The 25,792-nt window shown below is 34.7% G+C and overlaps 1 protein-coding gene across 1 annotated transcript; it reads right to left on the minus strand.

The window, feature by feature from the left end:
- Positions 1-1,147: 1,147 nt before the first annotated feature.
- Positions 1,148-12,575, minus strand: KPNA7 (karyopherin subunit alpha 7). Its single transcript, XM_053695275.1, has 10 exons — positions 12,513-12,575; positions 11,849-11,986; positions 10,929-11,005; positions 10,574-10,842; positions 9,479-9,561; positions 6,531-6,794; positions 5,889-6,122; positions 2,036-2,218; positions 1,802-1,951; positions 1,148-1,316 (listed from the first exon to the last, which is right to left on the minus strand). The coding sequence occupies exons 1-10, from the start codon at positions 12,573-12,575 to the stop codon at positions 1,221-1,223; spliced, it is 1,557 nt and encodes a 518-aa protein (XP_053551250.1). The 3' UTR covers positions 1,148-1,220.
- Between the last annotated feature and the right edge of the window lie 13,217 nt (positions 12,576-25,792).

Below are 25,792 nucleotides of genomic sequence, written 5' to 3' on the forward strand. Positions count from 1 at the left end.
TACGTTGCATGTGGCGAATTAAGAGTAGCCATTTGCTTATAATAACTGCAGCAGTTATCCGTCCAGGGTTTCAGCAAACAGTTCACCAGCCAAACTTTAACAAAAGTTCTACCTTTCTCTCTATGCTTGGGGTTAAATCATCTGATATCACCCCTCCCCTTTTTTGTTGAGTACCATCATTGGTGAAAATTGGAAACACCCAACGGAGGCTTGTCCTCTCATTAGATACCTGGGAGGTCTTATCGGATTGGCCCTGGGAAAAAATTTGTTTTGTTTTTTTTAACAGCTAAAGGCTAGCTGGCTGCAATACTGGACCTTGGCCAATCGGGGGCAGCATGACAAACAAACCGTTTCATTTAATCACTTATAACATTTTAAATTACATTTTAAAGAAGTGCTCTTAAATATTAGGTCTTTATATTACTAAATTACATGTTCAAATGTACTGTATTATGTCACATTTATTTTGATTATTTTAAGACTACACGTGAATTTATTCCACTTATAATATATAAAATGCATTTAAAACCATATCTTTTATGAAAAAAAATTCTTAATCTTAATATCCTCATCCTGGATTCAATTTCCTTCTTCAGCCATCCGCTCAACATCATACATAGATATATGGTTCACAGTTCTATTTACATTGGATTAATATTTCATATCCGTATCTCTTTCAAAGGATACAATATACAGGATCTCATTTAAAATATCAATTATATGTGTGCTTCTTAGATGCCTGAAGAGATACATACATTTTGAAATTTTAGCTAAAAGATTTGTTTGTTTTTCAATTGAGTTGTACAGTTCATAGGTCACATTAAAGGTAGAAAAAGTTCTGAAATGATTTATCTTTGTCTTATTTATTTGTATCACAGAAACCTGACATTTTAACAGGGGTGTGTAGACTTTTTATATCATACAGTATAGTGTGCGTCTATCTCCCCACACCTCTATATCTTTATCTCTCCCCACACCTTTCTGCTTATAGGGTGGGGATAAATTTGCCCCTACAGCTGAGCTCTGCTTATTTTACAGAGAAAGCCTTTTGTCGGTGCACAGAGCAGCAGAGGGCTGGATCATAATATAAGCACCTAAATGAGAATAACTACTAAGCAGCACTATTACAGGAAACCAGACCATGTGAGAAATTTGCAAAAAAATATTTTATTTAGATTTAATAAATACATTTCAGTTTTGTTCTAACACTGTAGATTAATTCAGAAGTTAAACCCTTCTCTCTGTGCAGCTGGAACCTGGAAGGTGAACTCGTCCTTATCAGCTTTAGGCTCCATCTGTATCAGCTCATCGGTTTCCTGGAGAGAAGACAAAGCCCAGTTAGCTCCCAGAACCACAACCGGTAGCATCAGGGAAGATCTGTGTGAGCTCAGTACTCCAGAACCACAACCGGTAGCTAAAGCACTTGTACATAACTGGTAGCATCAGGGAAGATCTGTGTGAGCTCAGTACTCAAGAACCACTAGTGGTTGAGGCTATTGAAGATGATCACACCCTTAACTTAGTACTTGTAAAGTTAACGGACAGATTCTGGGAGCTCCTACACTAACCTGTCCCAGTAATTGGCAGCTTCCCCAGTGACTAACTCCAGTCCCTATCACAGGGTGTCCTGGCCTAGAGTAAGGTTCTAGACTTCAGGGAGCAACTAAAATGTAAGCTTGGTCTAGCAGGAACATTAGACTTGCTATATAGTAATATTAAATAAAACTCTAGGCCCATCACTCTGATAAGCCCTAGTGGTATAGGCCGTACACACAGGACGTCACTAGGTGCAAGTGCTCACCTCTCCTGAGAAGTACTTTTCTATCAGGGCCAGAGCTGCATGATAAACCATATGGTTGTCGTGAGTCTGTAAAGCTTCAATTTTCTCCAGACCACCCAGCTCCTCCACAATCAGACACAGCTTCTCCAGTTCCCCTAGCTTCTCTGCAGTCTATAAAAAGGGGAAAAAGCACATGAGAACAGGCACAAAACCAGCAACTTATTGCACAACACATATGCTGCCTCAGTCTCTCACTAGGAAGATGTTAGAAATCGCATCCAGGATCACCAGGATGGTTTTACTGTCCTTTATAGTGAGCATGTTAAGGAGAGGCTCCAGCACGCCGCACTGCACCATCTGAACGATCTGCTCCACAGTGCCCCCGCTGGTGTAGTTGGTCACCGCCCACACTGCCTCCTTCTGGGCTTTGAAGTCTCCCTAAAAAGGGGAACACAGGTTTAAACAGTGAGTATTACTGAGGTTATCATGCAGTTACACCAGATATCCATTAACTTGTGGGCACGTCTATTCTGGGTTCACTTTCACCTTTAGTTTAAAAAAGGGTTCTCAATCCTGGTCTTATGCTTTGAAGGAAATATGTATCTAATGTTCCTTTTTTCCCCAGACAGAACATAACTTTAAAAATGTACTCTTGTTAAATGACTAGCAACACACTACAGGGAGCTAGCTGAAAAGTGAGCCAATGAAGAGGCAAACGTGCAGTCACCAATAAGCAGCTAACTCCCAGTAGTGCATTAAAGTTACTACCTAGGTATTCCTTTCAAAGGATCCCAAAATAAAGCAAATTAGTTAGGAGGTAAAATGGAAAGTTTTTAAATTGTATGTTCCTTTAAGACAAAACCACAAATGTCTTTCATAGTTCAGCTGGGACATAGACTTAGTATCAGTTTTATTCCTATAAATGGAGTTTACTGAGCTTAAGGGATACTGAACCCACATTTCTTATGATTCCAAAAGAGCAGCAATTTTAAGCAACTTTTACCAATTTACATCAAATACTTTGTTCATAGTATCTTTATTTTGAGAAAGTATGAATTTAAAAAAATAGGGACAATACTCAATATTTATAGTTATATCAGTATCTGTACATATTCTGTATAGTAGTGTCTATTACATGCAGTTATATGTAATTAGTATATACTGTATATTTATATCTGTACATATTCTGTATAGTAGTGTCTATTACATGCAGTTATATGTAATTAGTGTATACTGTATATTTATATCAGTATCTGTACATATTCTGTATAGTAGTGTCTATTACATGCAGTTATATGTAATTAGTGTATACTATATATTTATATCAGTATCTGTACATATTCTGTATAGTAGTGTCTATTACATGCAGTTATATGTAATTAGTGTATACTGTATATTTATATCAGTATCTGTACATATTCTGTATAGTAGTGTCTGTTACATGCAGTTATATGACAATTAGTGTATACTGTATATTTATATCAGTATCTGTACATATTCTGTATAGTAGTGTCTATTACATGCAGTTATATGACAATTAGTGTATAATGTATATTTATATAAGTATCTGTACATATTCTGTATAGTAGTGTCTATTACATGCAGTTATATGTAATTAGTGTATAATGTATATTTATATCAGTATCCGTACATATTCTGTATAGTAGTGTCTATTACATGCAGTTATATGTAATTAGTGTATACTGTATATTTATATCAGTATTTGTACATATTCTGTATAGTAGTGTCTATTACATGCAGTTATATGACAATAAGTGTATAATGTATATTTATATCAGTATCTGTACATATTCTGTATAGTAGTGTCTATTGCATGCAGTTATATGACAATTAGTGTATACAGTATATTTATATCAGTATCTGTACATATTATGTATAGTAGTGTCTATTACATGTAGTTATATGACAATTAGTGTATACTGTATATTTATATCAGTATCTGTACATATTCTGTATAGTAGTGTCTATTACATGTAGTTATATGACAATTAGTGTATACTGTATATTTATATCAGTATCTGTACATATTCTGTATAGTAGTGTCTATTACATGTAGTTATATGACAATTAGTGTATACTGTATATTTATATCAGTATCTGTACATATTCTGTATAGTAGTGTCTATTACATGCAGTTATATGACAATTAGTGTATACTGTATATTTATATCAGTATCTGTACATATTCTGTATAGTAGTGTCTATTACATACAGTTATATGTAATTAGTGTATAATGTATATTTATATCAGTATCTGTACATATTCTGTATAGTAGTGTCTATTACATGCAGTTATATGACAATTAGTGTATACTGTATATTTATATCAGTATCTGTACATATTCTGTATAGTAGTGTCTATTACATGCAGTTATATGTAATTAGTGTATACTGTATATTTATATCAGTATCTGTACATATTCTGTATAGTAGTGTCTATTACATGCAGTTATATGTAATTAGTGTATACTGTATATTTATATCAGTATCTGTACATATTCTGTATAGCAGTGTCTATTACATGCAGTTATATGTAATTAGTGTATACTGTATATTTATATCAGTATCTGTACATATTCTGTATAGTAGTGTCTATTACATGCAGTTATATGACAATTAGTGTATACTGTATATTTATATCAGTATCTGTACATATTCTGTATAGTATTGTCTATTACATGCAGTTATATGTAATTAGTGTATACTGTATATTTATATCAGTATCTGTACATATTATGTATAGTAGTGTCTATTACATGCAGTTATATGTAATTAGTGTATACTGTATATTTATATCAGTATTTGTACATATTCTGTATAGTAGTGTCTATTACATGCAGTTATATGACAATAAGTGTATAATGTATATTTATATCAGTATCTGTACATATTCTGTATAGTAGTGTCTATTGCATGCAGTTATATGACAATTAGTGTATACAGTATATTTATATCAGTATCTGTACATATTATGTATAGTAGTGTCTATTACATGTAGTTATATGACAATTAGTGTATACTGTATATTTATATCAGTATCTGTACATATTCTGTATAGTAGTGTCTATTACATGTAGTTATATGACAATTAGTGTATACTGTATATTTATATCAGTATCTGTACATATTCTGTATAGTAGTGTCTATTACATGTAGTTATATGACAATTAGTGTATACTGTATATTTATATCAGTATCTGTACATATTCTGTATAGTAGTGTCTATTACATGCAGTTATATGACAATTAGTGTATACTGTATATTTATATCAGTATCTGTACATATTCTGTATAGTAGTGCCTGTTACATGCAGTTATATGACAATTAGTGTATACTGTATATTTATATCAGTATCTGTATATATTCTGTATAGTAGTGTCTATTACATACAGTTATATGTAATTAGTGTATAATGTATATTTATATCAGTATCTGTACATATTATGTATAGTAGTGTCTATTACATGCAGTAATATGTAATTAGTGTATACTGTATATTTATATCAGTATCTGTACATATTCTGTATAGTAGTGTCTATTACATGCAGTTATATGACAATTAGTGTATACTGTATATTTATATCAGTATCTGTACATATTCTGTATAGTAGTGTCTATTACATGCAGCTATATGACAATTAGTGTATACCGTATATTTATATCAGTGTCTGTACATATTCTGTATAGTAGTGTCTATTACATGCAGTTATATGTAATTAGTGTATACTGTATATTTACATCAGTATCTGTACATATTCTGTATAGTAGTGTCTATTACATGCAGTTATATGTAATTAGTGTATAATGTATATTTATATCAGTATCTGTACATATTCTGTATAGTAGTGTCTGTTACATGTAGTTATATGACAATTAGTGTATACTGCCCCTGTAAGTATAGGTGACAGCCCATTTTTTGGTTCAGGACCGTAGGTAGCACTTGCTTAATTGGTGGCTAAAATAAAAAAAAAAAGTTTAGTATTTCTTTGTTTTAATGCGCCTTATACCCACAATAAAGCTTATATAGTTTGAGTGGGCAAGCGCATGCTCACTACTGTAAAGTGCTGGCACTACCACAGCATCTACCTTATTAAGCAGCTCCACAAGGGGTGGGAGGAGACCGCAGGTGATCAGCTGCTGGATCTGTGGAGCGGATCCTGCTGCAATGTTACTCAGAGCCCATGCAGCCTCTTTCTGCACGCTAGGCTTGGGATGTCTCAGCAGCTGCGGTAACACCGAGAGGACTCCTGCGTCAATGGCCGCCTGGGTCTGTTCATCATTCCCTGTGACTATGTTCCCAACAGTGCGCAGAGATGGTGTCTGAAAATGTAACCGTTTCATTGCAGGGTCAGTGAAGGAAAATGCGACAGTTACAAACAACGTGACATTGATGAGATTTAAACACCTTGAGATTGATCTAAAACTTAATACACTTCATTTTGCCCAATTCATAAGATTTAGCCGTTGAAACTCAGAAGTAGAAAAAGCTACAGAGTTAGAAATACAACCTCCTGACATCTCAAGTTCAGACTTTGTTGATATTGTATAGGACAACATAAGTCTCTAATTACAAGGTTTTTATGGTCCCTTTAACCCCTGGACAGCCAGAGTACTACAGTAGGCTCTAGCTCTCTGGAAGCTAAAGTGTTAACCAGATGTGCTAGTGGCAAGGGTCAGATCAGAGGCTACGCTGCACAGTACAGTCTACTACAGGCAGCTATATCTCACCAGAATGCTCAGCTCTGGGCTGTACATTAGCTGGATCAGCCTAGTCACAGCTCCAGTATTCACCACCACATCAATACGGTCATTGGATCCATCTGTGAGATAAGACATAGCCCAGCAGGCGTCAGACAAAATGTCCTTGTCCTCATGGTGCAGGAGTCGGGTGAGCACTGGCAGCAACTGAAGGACCGCAGACATGGGAGGGTAGGGGTTCTTGTTCCTGCAGAGGTTGGACAGTGTCCAGGTGATGTTCCTGAGGAAGCCGACCTAAACGGTGGTAGATAAAAAGTAACTGACCTGGTAATGGTTCTTTATCAGATTTGCCCCATACAACTACTCCATTTAATATTTATGTCATACCTAGTACCCAAGTAGTGGCTTTTGTATACAGAGGATAATCAGGTCAGACCTAAGCAATTCCTCATGCAGATGCTTTAACAAGTCTTTTGAAACTATCAAAATAATTCACTGCCCCTTTAAAAATAGTAATTTGACATCTGAAAACTTAAAGGGCCACTAAAGCCAAAAGCCAAAATCCACCCCCCCCCCCCCAACATGAATCAAGAAAACCACCCACAAAGAACACCTTTCCAATTTGTACCATTATCAAAAAGTGTATTTTATTATATTGATGCTCCAACTCCTACTGAGCATGAGCTAAAGTGCACAGTATATTTGTATATGTATTGCAATTGGCTGATAGCTGTCACATGATACAGGGGGAGGGAAAGTTGTATTAACTTTTAATTAGAAGTGGGCTCCAAGGCAGAACAGTGATCTGAGATGTCATCGCAGAAAATTCAGCATGTCTGCAGAAAGAGCAGGAGCTGTTAGCACTAACTTTTCAGTGTTGCTCCTCATCCCAGAGGCAGAACTTTTTTTTACTTTCTGCGATGAGATTTTTTTAGCGAAAATTTTTCTGCAGGTCATTTTTAAATAAAATTCAATTTTAAATTAGGCAGTTACACTAAGGCACCAGTTCAATTGCAATGTGTTGGTTAACTGAAGAATAAAGCCATTTTTAATGTTTTATAATATAGTGCAGTAGTTGAAAATTGCATTGCAAGTTAGCTGCATACAAAAAAAGAAATTTTAAAATGTCTCTTTAAAAATCTGTTTCCTTTTCTCTCGGTCTAATATAGAAATGAAGTAATAAAAAGATGCAGTGCTCTTACATTCAGAATAAACAGTTTTGCAGACTGGGAAAGGCTAGGGGGCGGGTTTGAAAAAATCTCTTAGAGCCAGTCAAAAAGCAATGCACTGTGGCTTTGCAGCGCTACTGCACATTTGACTGCTCAATTCAAACAGAGCTTTGCCCTGGATGCGCTGTGTTAAGGAAAATTTACACAGTGCAGCCAGAGCACAGCTCTGTTTGAAGAGAACTGTCTAATGTGGAGCAGCACTACAAAGTTCAAGCGCTAACAGTTGCTGCATGTGTCCTGTTCTTTCTGCAGACATGCTGCATTTTCTGCGATGACATCTCCCATCACTGTATGTTCTGCCTCGGGGCTCCTCATTAGGCTGTTCTTTTTAAACAGAGCTGTTCTCTGGCTGCATTGTATGAGTTTTCCTTAACACAGTGCATCCAGAGCAAAGTGCTGTTTTAAGACAAAAGTCAAATATGCAGCAGTGCATTGATTGTTGTCTGGCTCTGAGATTTTTGCAAGCTCATTCCCTAGCTTTTCACAGTCTGCAAAGCTGTTTCTCTCTGAATGTAAGATGTTTATATGAGCAATGCATTTCTTTACTACTACATTTCTATGTTAGACTAAGAGAAAAAGAAACAAATTCAAGACATTTTACAATTACTTTTGTCTGCAGCTAATTTGTAATGCAATTTCCAACTACTGCACTAGATTATACAACTTTCGTGTAATGTGTTGGTTAACTGGAGAATAAAGCAATGTTTCAAGCACCAGATCAAATGCAACTGACAAATTTACAATTTTATTTCATTTATAAATGACCTGCAGAAAAATTCTCACTAAAAAAAAAAATTGTCTCTGGGGAAGTGGGCAGTAGAATAACTGGCAAATACGTTGTATTGTATTTTTGGTGTATTTGTCAGTTATTCAATGCTAAAGGGACACTGAACCCAAATTTTCTCTTTTGTGATTCAGATAGAGCATGCAATTTTAAACAACTTTCTAATTTACTCCTATTATCAATTTCTTTGTTCTCTTGCTATCTTTATTTGAAAAGGCATATAAGCTATTTTTTGGTTCAGACCATGGAAAGCACTTGTTTATTGGTAGGTGAATTTACCCACCAATCAGCAAGCACTGTTCACCAAAAATGGGCCGGCATCTAAACTTACATTTCTGCATTTCAAATAAAGATACCAAGAGAATGAAAAGAATTTGATAATAGGAGTAAATTAGAAAGCTGCATGCTCTCTGAATCACGGTAGAAATTTTTTTTTGGGGTTCAGTGTCCCTTTAATGTATTTAGTGGTTCTTTAAAAGGGACCCTTATCACAAAATAAGGGTCATGGACCTCCCTCTAATCATGGAACTTAGGTTACACTACCGGTATCTGGAGGATTACTGCACATGTGCAAACAGGCCAGCACTCTAGTGAAAGCTAGATTTAAACATGGCAGCCACGACTAGGTGAAATAACCTTAATAGTATTCTTATAAAATGTATTTAGCGTTTATGCCCCTTTGTTTCATTAAAGTTTGGCATTTTAGAGTGACATGGTCTTAGGGTCATTCAAAGAAAATCTAGTAAGCAATTACTAGGTTTGTAACTGCTAAAATCCTGCTGCTTGGGAGATCTAACACGTGGCAGCCCTCAAACAGTTCAGCCAGCCAATCAATTCATGAAGCTTTTGCTTCCCGACTCCAGGTCTTTAGCAAGTGCAGACTTAAAATGTGTTACAATGAAAACATTTACACAAGGAAATATCCTGTAGAGAGTTGCAAAGCAAAAAAAGATCTAACAGATTACCGGTGTCCGTGGAGTTATGAGGCTAATAAGGGGAGAGATCACATTGCAGCTAATCAGAGCATCTCTGTACATTGGGCCATCACCTGTGCAGACAGAATTAGTCATATTAAAGGGACAGAAAAAAGGACTTTATTTCAGGATTTGGAAAAACAAACATTTTAAACTAGTTTCCCCAATTTACTTTTATCAATTAGAATTCATTCTTGTGTTATCCTTTGCCGAAGGAACAGCATTGTATTACTAGCAGGTAGATTAACACATCTAGCCAATCACAAGAGACGTGTGCAGGTACCTATCAGAAGCTAGTTAGGATATGTGCATATTTTTTTCTTCAACAAGGGATACCAAGAGAAAATCACATTTGAAAATAGGGAATTTAAAAAAGCGTTTTATAATTACATGCAAGTTTTCATTTTACTATTCCTTTAAAAAAACAGTCTAAAAAAGGACATGCCCTATCTGAATCATGAATGTTTGATGAAACCGCTTTCCAATTTACTTTAATCATCAATTTTGCTGAAATCTAGAGCTAGTTGGGCTCATATGCTAATTTCTTAGCCCTTGAAGACTGCCTCTTAACTAAATGCATTTAGACATTTTTTCAAAATTAGAGGGTGTTAGTGTGTGCGCCATATAGATAACAATGTGCTTACTCCTGTGGAGTTACTTACGAGTCAGCACCTATTGGTTAAAATGCAAATCAGTCAAAAACCTGAAATAAGGGGACAGTCTGGAGAGGCTTAGATACAAGGTCAGAGGTAAACAGGGATATAACTGTTGGTTATGCAAAACTGGGGAATGGGTAATAAAGGGATTATCTATCTTTTAAAAAAAAACTGGTGTAGACTGTCCCTTTAAAAAGGCAAAGGGAAACTGGAGTTACACTAACCACACAATGATTTTATAACAGGGATTCTTCATGGCTTTCTGTACCAACTAGATCATGCTTTATAGTTAACCCCCCCCCCCCCCCTCGCTGCCATATATGCTATTCAGGACATCTCTAGCATCTAGATCAGAAGTGTCATTAAAACTCAGCTAAGATTGCAAACATGTTAAACATTCCATGCCTAGCACCAGCATTCAGGGTCTTACCAGCAATATTGCCCAGAGCCCACACAGCCTGCTCACTAATGTGAACATGGGGAGAGGACATCAGGTTTATGAAGGATGGGATAGCACCTCCATCCACTACCGCCTTGGTCTGGTCAGAGGTCCCAGAGGCAATGTTCGTAAGAGCCCAGGCTGCCTCAAACTGAAGGGCACTATCATCATGACGGTTCAGGAACTCAACCAGCTTCGGGATCAGGCCAGCCTCAATTATGTCATTGAGAGGAGGGTTCCGTTCACGAGACAGCATCTTCCTGCAGAGAGTGACAGACCGCAGATGAACTACACATGCCCTCAGTAAGTATAGTCTGCTTGTTACCATCTATCCCATAGGAAGTACCTGGCTGCCTGTGTGGCTCTCAGTTCCATCTCTGCTTCTCCAGAGTTCATGCCTTGCACCATCTCTTCCAAGGACATCTGGGGAACCTCCACGTAGTGAAAATAATATTTTTAGAGCGCTTGCAGATTCCACAGCGCTATAAACATAGTCAGTATTCAAGATAACATTTATAGGGATCAAATGGGTAGAGGACCCTGCCAAGAGTTGCACTGTTGTAGTCAGCTCTTATGAAGGTGATCTGCAGACACCTGGGCTCATAAGACTTACATGCTAAGGGGATAGCAATGGAGTTAGGAAAGGTTAGTGTAGGTTGTATGCATCCCTGAACAGAAGATTCTTTAGGGAGCGCTTGAAGCTTTCAAAACTAAGGGAAAGTGTTTTGGAGCGAGGCAGAGGAGTTCCACAAGAGACAGTCTGGAGAAGTCCTGTAAGCGGGAGTGTAAGTAGGTAACAAGAGGGGAGTAACCCAAAGACCTAGGGGACAGTTAGTGATGGGGGGGGGGGGAAGGACCAGGGATGGTTTGTTCCCCTGCAGGGAGAGTCAGCATGCTATAATGAAGTAAGATTTATCTTCAGAGGCACTTTGCCATAATAAACTTGGTATCTGAAGGTATCAGTTTACAGCTTGAGGTGGTTATTTTACCAGTCACAAAAAAGACCCAAGAGCTATAATCACACACTGGGTTGGAGGGGCTGTTACCCTGAAAAAGCCCTTTACTGACTGACATCTGACAGGCGGTCAAGAGTTCCTTATAGTAAAGCAATACGTGCTAATTAACCCCTTGCTTGATGTAGACAGCAGGAGCCACTGCAGAACCAGAGGGGGGGGGGGGGGGGGGGGGAAGCTTTGACCCCAGATATGTTTATAGTATTATAAGGAAACAAACCGTACATTTAGCCTTGTGTATAGAAAGACTTACAGCAACCTGCATGGTTTTCTGCTCAGGGGACAGCGGCTCATCTGGGAAACAAGAGACATTCCTCCTCTTCAGGATCTGCTCATCCTTCTTGGCTTTCCTGAGCTCCACACTCACCTCCACCCTGCGGCGCCTCAGCTCCTGCAACAAAACATCTCCAGAGTGTGACGTTGCACAAATATAAAGCTAAATCATTTGTAGGGTCATTACTCAGGCTGCAAAACAGAATAGAACCCAGCTTCAAATGACTAGAAGTCCTGTGTACAAACAGGGAAAGTTACATGGAATTAATAGTGCACGTTTACGCAGGTCATACCGAGGGACAGATTGATAAGGTCACCTCAAGCCCAGTTGGTAGATAAAAAATAAAATCTAAATGGAGCGATTTATAAATAAGATAACAGTCTGTTCTACTGCTGGTGTGTAACACATTAAAGTGCAGGATACATTTACAGTACAAATGTCCCTTTAAGGCTGACATAAAAGCAAGTTTAGATCAGACAAATGGTTTAATCCTTCCCCATAGGCTGCACCAAGGCTCCCTGCAAAGCCTTACTACACAGAAAGAGGCAAGATGGGCATAAGGGAGTAAATAACCGCCAGGGCCCCACAATCAACCTCCCCAGGGCCCCACAATCAACCTTAGCAGGGGAGAGAACATTACCACGGTGTCTTTGCCTTTGTTCTTGAACTTCTTTATACGATCATCGGCTTCATTGGTGGTCGGCATGTTGCTGGATGCTTGGCTTCTGGTGTCGGTGCGCTGCTGGTGTAAGACAGAGCTGAGGTCACCTGTGACTTAATAAACAAGCACTTTACCCGTTATAATGACGCAGCCTACCTGAGATTCACCGCTGTAGCACTCACTCTGCAGCAACAACCGCGGTAGCAACTTTCACGTGCGTAACAGGAGCCTCATTTCCGGCTTTTAAATCCCCCTCTGGGGCGTGGCCGTGACGTCATGCGCTGTATGTATACACTACAGGTGTGTGAGATGTGTATATACTACATATGTGTGATATAAATATATTATGTATACACTACAGGTGTCTGAGATGTGTATATACTACATATGTGTGATATAAATATATAATGTATACACTACAGGTGTCTGAGATGTGTATATACTACATATGTGTGATATAAATATATTATGTATACACTACAGGTGTGTGAGATGTGTATATACTACATATGTGTGATATAAATATATAATGTATACACTACAGGTGTCTGAGATGTGTATATACTACATATGTGTGATATAAATATATAATGTATACACTACAGGTGTGTGAGATGTGTATATACTACATATGTGTGATCTAAATATATAATGTATACACTACAGGTGTGTGAGATGTGTATATACTACATATGTGTTATATAAATATATAATGTATACACTACAGGTGTCTGAGATGTGTAATATACTACATATGTGTGATATAAATATATAATGTATACACTACAGGTGTGTGAGATGTGTATATACTACATATGTGTGATAAAAATATATAATGTATACACTACCGGTGTGTGAGATGTGTATATACTACATATGTGTGATATAAATTATATTATGTATACACTACAGGTGTCTGAGATGTGTATATACTACATATGTGTGATATAAATATATAATGTATACACTACAGGTGTCCCTGAGATGTGTATATACTACATATGTGTGATATAAATATATAATGTATACACTACAGGTGTCTGACATGTGAATATACTACATATGTGTGATATAAATATATAATTATACACTACCGCTGTGTGAGATGTGTATATACTACATATGTGTTATATAAATATATAATGTATACACTACCCGCTGTGTGAGTGTGTATATACTACATAAGTGTGAAATAAATATATAATGTATACACTACAGGTGTCTGAGATGTGTATATACTACATATGTGTGATATAAATATATAATGTATACACTACCGGTGTGTGAGATGTGTATATACTACATATGTGTGATATAAATATATAATGTATACACTACAGGTGTCTGAGATGTGTATATACTACATAAGTGTGATTATAAATATATAATGTATACACTACAGGTGTCTGAGATGTGTATATACTACATATGTGTGATATAAATATATAATGTATATACTACAGGTGTGTGAGATGTGTATATACTACATATGTGTGATATAAATATATAATGTATACACTACAGGTGTGTGAGATGTGTATATACTACATATGTGTTATATAAATATATAATGTATACACTACAGGTGTCTGAGATGTGTATATACTACATATGTGTGATATAAATATATAATGTATACACTACAGGTGTGTGAGATGTGTATATACTACATATGTGTGATATAAATATATAATGTATACACTACCGGTGTGTGAGATGTGTATATACTACATATGTGTGATATAAATATATTATGTATACACTACAGGTGTCTGAGATGTGTATATACTACATATGTGTGATATAAATATATAATGTATACACTACAGGTGTCTGAGATGTGTATATACTACATATGTGTGATATAAATATATAATGTATACACTACCGGTGTGTGAGATGTGTATATACTACATATGTGTGATATAAATATATAATGTATACACTACGGTGTCTGAGATGTGTATATACTACATATGTGTGATATAAATATATAATGTATACACTACAGGTGTGTGAGATGTGTATATACTACATATGTGTGATATAAATATATAATGTATACACTACCGCTGTGTGAGATGTGTATATACTACATATGTGTGATATAAATATATAATGTATACACTACCGGTGTGTGAGATGTGTATATACTACATATGTGTGATATAAATATATAATGTATACACTACAGGTGTGTGAGATGTGTATATACTACATATGTGTGATATAAATATATTATGTATACACTACAGGTGTCTGAGATGTGTATATACTACATATGTGTGATATAAATATATTATGTATACACTACAGGTGTCTGAGATGTGTATATACTACATATGTGTGATATAAATACATTATGTATACACTACAGGTGTCTGAGATGTGTATATACCACATATGTGTGATATAAATATATAATGTATACACTACAGGTGTCTGAGATGTGTATATACTACATATGTGTGATATAAATATATAATGTATACACTACCGCTGTGTGAGATGTGTATATACTACATATGTGTGATATAAATATTATGTATACACTACAGGTGTGTGAGATGTGTATATACTACATATGTGTGATATAAATATATAATGTATACACTACAGGTGTGTGAGATGTGTATATACTACATATGTGTGATATAAATATATAATGTATACACTACAGGTGTGTGAGATGTGTATATACTACATATGAGTGATATAAATATATTATGTATACACTACAGGTGTCTGAGATGTGTATATACTACATATGTGTGATATAAATATATAATGTATACACTACAGGTGTGTGAGATGTGTATATACTACATATGTGTGATATAAATATATATATGTATACACTACCGGTGTGTGAGATGTGTATATACTACATATGTGTGATATAAATATATAAAGTATACACTACAGTGTCTGAGATGTGTATATACTACATATGTGTGATATAAATATATAATGTATACACTACAGGTGTGTGAGATGTGTATATACTACATATGTGTGATATAAATATAAAATGTATACACTCAGGTGTGTGAGATGTGTATATACTACATATGTGTGATATAAATATATAATGTATACACTACAGGTGTCTGAGATGGTATATACTACATATGTGTGATATAAATATATTATGTATACACTACAGGTGTGTGAGATGTGTATATACTACATATGTGTGATATAAATATATAATGTATACACTACAGGTGTGTGAGATGTGTATATACTACATAAGTGTGATATAAATATATAATGTATACACCTACAGGTGTGTGAGATGTGTATATACTACATATGTGTGATATAAATATATAATGTATACACTACAGCTGTGTGAGATGTGTATATACTACATATGTGTGATATAAATATATAATGTATACACTACAGGTGTGTGAGATGTGTATATACTACATATGTGTGATATACATTATATAATGTATACACTACAGGTGTGTGAGATGTGTATATACTACATATGTGTGATATAAATATATAATGTATACACTACAGGGTGTCTGAGATGTGTATATACTACATATGTGTGATATAAATATATAATGTATACACTACAGGTGTCTGAGATGTGTATATACTACATATGTGTGATATAAATATATAATGTATACACTACAGGTGTGTGAGATGTGTATATACTACATATGTGTGATATAAATATATAATGTATACACTACCGGTGTGTGAGATGTGTATATACTACATATGTGTGATATAAATATATATGTATACACTACAGGTGTGTGAGATGTGTATATACTACATATGTGTGATATAAATATATAATGTATACACTACAGGTGTGTGAGATGTGTATATACTACATATGTGTGATATAAATATATATGTATACACTACAGGTGTGTGAGATGTGTATATACTACATATGTGTGATATAAATATATTATGTATACACTACAGGTGTCTGAGATGTGTATATACTACATATGTGTGATATAAATATATAATGTATACACTACAGGTGTGTGAGATGTGTATATACTACATATGTGTGATATAAATATTATAATGTATACACTACCGGTGTCTGAGATGTGTATATACTACATATGTGTGATATAAATATATTATGTATACACTACAGGTGTGTCTGAGATGTGTATATACTACATATGTGTGATATAAATATATAATGTATACACTACAGGTGTGTGAGATGTGTTATACTACATATGTGTGATATAAATATATAATGTATACACTACAGGTGTGTGAGATGTGTATATACTACATATGTGTGATATAAATATATAATGTATACACTACAGGTGTGCTGAGATGTGTATATACTACATATGTGTGATATAAATATATAATGTATACACTACAGGTGTCTGAGATGTGTATATACTACATATGTGTGATATAAATATATAATGTATACACTACAGGTGTGTGAGATGTGTATATACTACATATGTTGATATAAATATATATGTATACACTAAATATATAATGTATACACTACCGCTGTGTGAGATGTGTATATACTACATATGTGTGATATAAATATATAATGTATACACTACCGGTGTGTGAGATGTGTATATACTACATATGTGTGATATAAATATATAATGTATACACTACAGGTGTCTGAGATGTGTATATACTACATATGTGTGATATAAATATATTATGTATACACTACAGGTGTCTGAGATGTGTATATACTACATATGTGTGATATAAATATATTATGTATACACTACAGGTGTCTGAGATGTGTATATACTACATATGTGTGATATAAATAATTATGTATACACTACAGGTGTCTGAGATGTGTATATACTACATATGTGTGATATAAATATATAATGTATACACTACCGGTGTGTGAGATGTGTATATACTACATATGTGTGATATAAATATATAATGTATACACTACAGGTGTGTGAGATGTGTATATACTACATATGTGTGATATAAATATATTATGTATACACTACAGGTGTCTGAGATGTGTATATACTACATATGTGTGATATAAATATATTATGTATACACTACAGGTGTCTGAGATGTGTATATACTACATATGTGTGATATAAATATATAATGTATACACTACAGGTGTGTGAGATGTGTATATACTACATATGTGTGATATAAATATATAATGTATACACTACAGGTGTCTGAGATGTGTATATACTACATATGTGTGATATAAATATATAATGTATACACTACCGGTGTGTGAGATGTGTATATACTACATATGTGTGATATAAATATATTATGTATACACTACAGGTGTTTGAGATGTGTATATACTACATATGTGTGATATAAATATATAATGTATACACTACAGGTGTGTGAGATGTGTATATACTACATATGTGTGATATAAATATATAATGTATACACTACCGCTGTGTGAGATGTGTATATACTACATATGTGTGATATAAATATATTATGTATACACTACAGGTGTCTGAGATGTGTATATACTACATATGTGTGATATAAATATATTATGTATACACTACAGGTGTCTGAGATGTGTATATACTACATATGTGTGATATAAATATATAATGTATACACTACAGGTGTGTGAGATGTGTATATACTACATATGTGTGATATAAATATATAATGTATACACTACAGGTGTCTGAGATGTGTATATACTACATATGTGTGATATAAATATATAATGTATACACTACCGGTGTGTGAGATGTGTATATACTACATATGTGTGATATAAATATATAATGTATACACTACAGGTGTGTGAGATGTGTATATACTACATATGTGTGATATAAATATATAATGTATACACTACAGGTGTCTGAGATGTGTATATACTACATATGTGTGATATAAATATATAATGTATACACTACAGGTGTGTGCGATGTGTATATACTACATATGTGTGATATAAATATATAATGTATACACTACAGGTGTCTGAGATGTGTATATACTACATATGTGTGATATAAATATATAATGTATACACTACAGGTGTCTGAGATGTGTATATACTACATATGTGTGATATAAATATATAATGTATACACTACAGGTGTCTGAGATGTGTATATACTACATATGTGTGATATAAATATATAATGTATACACTACAGGTGTCTGAGATGTGTATATACTACATATGTGTGATATAAATATATAATGTATACACTACAGGTGTGTGAGATGTGTATATACTACATATGTGTGATATAAATATATAATGTATACACTACCGCTGTGTGAGATGTGTATATACTACATATGTGTGATATAAATATATAATGTATACACTACCGCTGTGTGAGATGTGTATATACTACATATGTGTGATATAAATATATAATGTATACACTACAGGTGTCTGAGATGTGTATATACTACATATGTGTGATATAAATATATAATGTATACACTACAGGTGTGTGAGATGATGTGTATATACTACATATGTGTGATATAAATATATAATGTATACACTACAGGTGTGTGAGATGATGTGTATATACTACATATGTGTGATATAAATATATTATGTATACACTACCGGTGTGTGAGATGTGTATATACCACATATGTGTGATATAAATATATAATGTATACACTACAGGTGTGTGAGATGTGTATATACTACATATGTGTGATATAAATATATAATGTATACACTACAGGTGTCTGAGATGTGTATATACTACATATGTGTGATATAAATATATAATGTATACACTACAGGTGTGTGCGATGTGTATATACTACATATGTGTGATATAAATATATAATGTATACACTACCGGTGTGTGAGATGTGTATATACTACATATGTGTGATATAAATATATAATGTATACACTACAGGTGTCTGAGATGTGTATATACTACATATGTGTGATATAAATATATAATGTATACACTACCGGTGTGTGAGATGTGTATATACTACATATGTGTGATATAAATATATAATGTATACACTACAGGTGTCTGAGATGTGTATATACTAGATATGTGTGATATAAATATATAATGTATACACTACAGGTGTGTGAGATGTGTATATACTACATATGTGTGATATAAATATATAATGTATACACTACAGGTGTGTGAGATGTGTATATACTACATATGTGTGATATAAATATATAATGTATACACTACCGCTGTGTGAGATGTGTATATACTACATATGTGTGATATAAATATATAATGTATACACTACCGGTGTGTGAGATGTGTATATACTACATATGTGTGATATAAATATATAATGTATACACTACAGGTGTCTGAGATGTGTATATACTACATATGTGTGATATAAATATATAATATATACACTACAGGTGTGTGAGATGTGTATATACTACATATGTGTGATATAAATATATAATGTATACACTACAGGTGTGTGAGATGTGTATATACTACATATGTGTGATATAAATATATAATATATACACTACAGGTGTGTGAGATGTGTATATACTACATATGTGTGATATAAATATATAATGTATACACTACCGGTGTACACTACAGGTGTGTGAGATGTGTATATACTACATATGTGTGATATAAATATATAATGTATACACTACCGCTGTGTGAGATGTGTATATACTACATATGTGTGATATAAATATATAATGTATACACTACAGGTGTCTGAGATGTGTATTGTCAGTATATTTATGAAAATCTTAGCAGTGCTATCCAAATAATATATATAAGTTTATGGCAGGGTTATAAACACCATACAAAGAAATAGAAACCCTTATCAACCATGCACCTACTAGACCATACAATTAATATAAATATCTGAATTCTTTTATTTAGTTAATATCCATAAACATATTGAACTATATTTGCAGTAAAAGGAAACTAAATAAAAGTTTATATGCGTAAAACCAACTCTTAAGATATGCTATCCTTCTTACAAAACCCAGAAAAATATACCTTCACAATTCAGCCTTTTATTTATTTAACACAATGGGACTAAAAACCTTTAACATCCAAGCAATACAATTCTAAACAGTGTTTATAAAACAATAGGATAATATATATTCTGCTATTTAACTGCAATTTATCCTAATACAAAATTAACTGACAATATCAGAACTTGCATAGATGAGTCACTTGGTCAATCAGACGCAGATTTAAACAATATATATATAGGCTGTGAAATGCTAATTAAAACACACTATTTCTTTAAATCTATTAAATACAAATTGACTATGCATATAACTTATCTTACAAAACCCTTGTATACATCACCCAAATAAACAGCAATCCGGTTCCCAATGTTTTGCAACAGATCCAATTCGTAGCGGTCTTTAGGTCATCTCATTTGAAAGAAGGTTTTTGCACAAATCAAGGATAAGTTTTAAGCTCCTTGCTGAAGTGAACTTTTTTTTTTTTTTTTAGGTATATCGCAGCCAAAATCAGATCACTAATTTTCAACAAGTTACAGACAACTCTCTCTTGTGCATTCAACACTCCCATTATATAATCATTGATGACATCATGTGGGTGGCACTACGGGAGCTGACCTTCCCATTGGTTATCTGGGAAGTCTAAATCGGATTGGCCCTTGGAAATTTCATTTTTAACAGCCAGAAAGAACCTTCTGGCTGTAGTTCTCGCAACATAACACCAGGTGGCAGCATACAGTACAACATAGCAATACAATACAGCATTTCTGACATTTTTAAGCAAGTTAATTTTTTTTTTTTTTTCATAAAATGGTTATTTAATCAGATTACACTCTCTGCATTAATCATATATAACCCCAATTACAGATGGTTAATATTAGGTTATTTTTTTTTTTTTATTATTCTGATACCAAATATGTTATATTATTAACATTTTATTATATCAAGGCAATTTAATACTGCTAATTAGTAGCTTAAAATGCATTACAATTTTATCGGTATCCTGGCATTTATATGTGAATAATAGCTTATTTTTAATTCAGTATTGTACTGTATTCCAAGTGAATCCTGTCTATGTAGATCTGAAATAAGAAAATAAATGTTAATAATCACTTCTCTTCAGGTCCATAAACATCTATTCATGTTTTTAAACACACAGAGGCTAAGTAAGATCTTTTATGTTTTCAAAACATATAAATATATATACACATATATATATATATATACACACATATATATATATATATATATATATACACACATACATGCACATTCACTTCTATGTAGATTTGAGATTATCTGTCTGAAAAATATAAACAAAACAGAATTTATTACACATTTTTGACTGATTAAAACAGTTACCTCCCAAGCTTAGCAAATACCCATGTAATAATAATATAGAATTAGACAATTTCCCAAATTTCTATATTTAATACATTCTGGGGCATGTATTTAAACAGAGAGAGAAAAAAAAATGTTTATTTGCTGTCTGCTTACGTGACTTCCAGAGTCACATCTTAGCATTTGTCTGTGTTTTCCAAGGCCTTTATTGCTCCACATGGGGTCAATCCATGAGGAGTTGTAAGAGTCTTTAAAACAGCATATTTCCTGTTTAGCCAGCAGTGCAGATGTGTATTTGATTTTATTTGTGTCACCTTCCCCCAAGAGGGGTTTTCTGCAGTAAGTCTTCAAATAGAGATTCAGTGAGATAGAACTGTTGTATCACACGTGTCAAATTCCAAAGGGGTCCTTGAACACATTCTTTTCTCACCTCACCAAATGTTCTGAGGTTATAAAATCTGCATATATAGTCAAATGAATAGGGTCACTGAGCTATTTCCTTTAGAAAAGAAATGTTTGTGTTTCAAAAAGGCTCTACTGATCGTCAATCCTGATAGACGTGTATTAGAAGCTGTGTTCAACAAACTCATGTTTAATTAATCCTGAGGTCTCATCTAACATATACAGTGTATAAAATATACATATATATATATATATATATACACATATGTAATATTCATCATAATATTTATATACTCTGACATAAATCCCCCTTCCAACTTCAAATAGATGTAGGACACATGTATTTGAATTGGCTTAAAGTCAGTGGTATTTGATGAGGATCAACCGTATACCTCATAGACAGTCTCTTATGAAGAAAGTTTGTTATTTTGAGCTTTCATGTTTATCAGTTAGGCATCTTTAAATTACAGTATGTCTTTAGTGCATTTGGGGATATGACACTTCATTCTCCCTCTATGACTTGTAGTTGGGACCTGGGATGACATGCCCGCAGTTGATTTATATGTACCCATTTATCTATGAAACCTTCATTTTTGGGGATCCGTATTTTATAGGCCACTGGAGATATTTTGTCAGTAATGACAAAAGGACCTTTCCATGAGGGAAGAAATTTCTTCTCCCTAACCTGATCTCTTCCAAAGTTATAAAGATAAACTTTATCATTTATTTCATATTCCTTTTTGGATGTTTTGAGATCATAATAGGTTTTAGTGGCAGTTGCGGCTCTTTCTAAATTCCTTTGAGCAAATGCAAAGGCATGTTGCAGGTGTTTCCTTAGGTTTTCCACATATTGATGTGTATTGGCAGCGTTTATCAAGTTTTGGTCTGACGTACGGTACAGTAGATGCTGAGGTAGAACCATTCTTCTACCAGTCATCAGTTCAAAAGGTGACATCTTGGTAGCACTACTTGGAGTTGCTCTTAATGCCATTAAGACTAGAGGTAGTTTTATATCCCAGTCTTTACCTGTTTCACTCACAAACTTTTTGAGGATTTTAACAATGGATTGGTTGTAACGCTCTACACCACCACTTGAGGCAGCTCTATAAGCAATATGGAGCTTTCTTTTAACCCCTAGTATTTTCCACATTTTTGTCATCACTTCGCTAGTGAAGTGGGTCCCCCGATCTGATTCGATTCTTTGGGGCAAACCAAATCTGGAAAATACATGGTTGATGAGCAATGCTGCACATGTTTCAGCACTATTGTTAGGTGCACTAATGCACTCTACCCATTTAGTGAACAGGCATGTCACTGTTAACATGTACTTGTTACCTCTTGATGACCTTGTTACCGGACCAATAAAATCAATTTGTATATCTGACCATGGCATTACCATCCCCCTTTTCTGCAATGGCGCTCTATGCGTTGGTGCAGTGGGTTGGAACTGTGGACAGATTAAACACCCTTGACAGTAGGTTTGAACATCTTTCAACATGTGTGGCCAAAAAGCGTAGTCACGCAATATTTCGTACGTGAGTTTGGCACCGCGATGACCAGATGTGGGAGCATCATGGGCATGTTGAAGCATTAGACCTCTGAACTTGGTGGGTACTACCCACTGTTGGATGCCAGTTTTGGAGGTTCTAATTAACAAACCATCCTGTAATTTGAATTGTGATTTAGATTTTATTAAGATTCTCAGATCTTCTTTGCCAATACAATCATCTTTTGAGATGGGGTTGCTTTCAGGATCTTCTATGTGTTTATAGAAGATGCCTACAATGGGGTCTTCTTTTTGACTAGTGATCAGGTCCTCACTAGGAGAATCCTGACTCCATTGTACCAAGTTAGGCTCACTCTGTTGTTTTGCCTGGTTTCTGGTAATGGCTTCTACCTGAATTGCACCCATTAAGTGTTCAATATTAAGGAGTTCTCCAGTTATGGCTCCTTGTTTGGCTAATGAGTCCGCAAGGTCATTGCCTTCCTTATCAGGACCTAAAACTCTGGAATGACCCTTGGTCTTTTTCCAGTGTATGGTTAAATCATTGGATACTACCAGATTATCAATCTCGCAGAACAATTTGCCATGCTTGACTGGTTTGTTATTGCTTTTCTGCATGCCATTTCTTTTCCAAGTTGGCAGGTATTCAACAAAACTGTCACGCACATAATTTGAGTCAGTTATGATCACAAATTCATGAATACCATGTTCAATAGCCATTTCAATGGTTTTGAAAACAGCAGTTAGTTCTGCAACTTGACTGGATCTTGGTCCAATGTTGAAACCTACAGATATATTTGAGAATCCATTTGCCCCAGTTATACCAATGCCAGCGACTAGTCTGCGCTCATTATCAATAGTGGCATGGTAAGAACAACCATCAACATATACCCAAGGTAATGTTTGACAATGGTCCTCATTGTATATTTTATATGGGGAAAGCAATTGTTCCTCCAGAAAATCATCTTCTGATAATTCTTCCCCAGGATCTCTAGCAGTACAGTCGTGGAGCTCAGCAAGCCCTTGTGCGACTGGATTCTTTTTATTCTGTTTGTAGCGAATTTCTAAGGGCCAGCCTTGTAAGGAAAGAGTCCACGCTGTTATGCGGCTATTAGACAGATTCCCATCTCTTATTCTCTCACTTTGCAAATATAGCAAAGGCTGGTGGGCCGTTTCTACAATAATTTTCTCGCCCTGTATATAGCTGCGGAAATTTTGTAGAGCCCATACAGTAGATAAGAGGGCTTTTTCGCAATCGTTAAACTTTATTTCTACTGGGGATAGATTTTTGCTCGCATAAGCAATGGCTTTGTTCAAATTATCCTGCTTTTGGTATAACACAGCACTCATGCTTACATCTGTGTACCCTGTTTCTAAGAAGAAAGGTTTACCACCTTCAGGGTACGCTAAGCAAGGTGCTTGAGTGAGTTTTCTCTTCAGCTCTCTGATGGCTGTCTCTTGAGACTCACTCCAGTGCCATTTCACATCTTTCTTCAGAAGAAGTAGTAGTGGTTTAGTTAATTCCGCATAATTATCAATGAATTTGCGAGAATAATTCGTCATACCCAGGAATGATCTCAATTCCTTTAAGTTAGTCGGGTTTTTAGAATTCACTATAGCTTCCACCTTTTTCTTCTGGGGATTTAATCCGTCAGAGGTAACTTCATGTCCCAAGAAGTTTACACGAGTGCGGCACCATTGAGCTTTTTGCAGGGATAATTTGACACCTGCCCTTTTAAGTTGGCTGAGGATGTGTTTAAGCTCTGCAATGTGTTTTTCAAAGTCTGTGCTTCTGATTAAAACATCATCCACATAAGATAAGGTCCCCCTTTCCAGTGCGTCAGGCATAGCCTTATGCATGAATACAGCAAATTCATGTCCAGAATTTATGTATCCAAATGGAAGTCTCTGGAATGCATACTGAATCTTTTGGAAGGAGAATGCTAGCTTATATTGGTCCTCTTCATGTACCTTTATGGTCCAATATCCCTGTGCACAATCAATGGCAGTGAATATTTTGGATCC

The sequence above is a fragment of the Bombina bombina genome, chromosome 11 (genome assembly GCF_027579735.1).
Source record: "Bombina bombina isolate aBomBom1 chromosome 11, aBomBom1.pri, whole genome shotgun sequence".
NCBI classification, from domain to species: Eukaryota; Metazoa; Chordata; class Amphibia; order Anura; family Bombinatoridae; genus Bombina; species Bombina bombina.

What these genes read in the sequence shown, in the direction of transcription:
- KPNA7 (XM_053695275.1), bottom strand. Translation starts at nt 12,575, where the DNA reads ATGCCGACCACCAATGAAGCCGATGATCGTATAAAGAAGTTCAAGAAC. An exon ending in AGAACAAAGGCAAAGACACC is followed by an intron (nt 11,987 to 12,512) that starts GTGGTAATGTTC and finishes GTTTTGTTGCAG; the next exon opens with GAGCTGAGGCGCCGCAGGGT. An exon ending in AGAAAACCATGCAGGTTGCT is followed by an intron (nt 11,006 to 11,848) that starts GTAAGTCTTTCT and finishes GAGGTTCCCCAG; the next exon opens with ATGTCCTTGGAAGAGATGGT.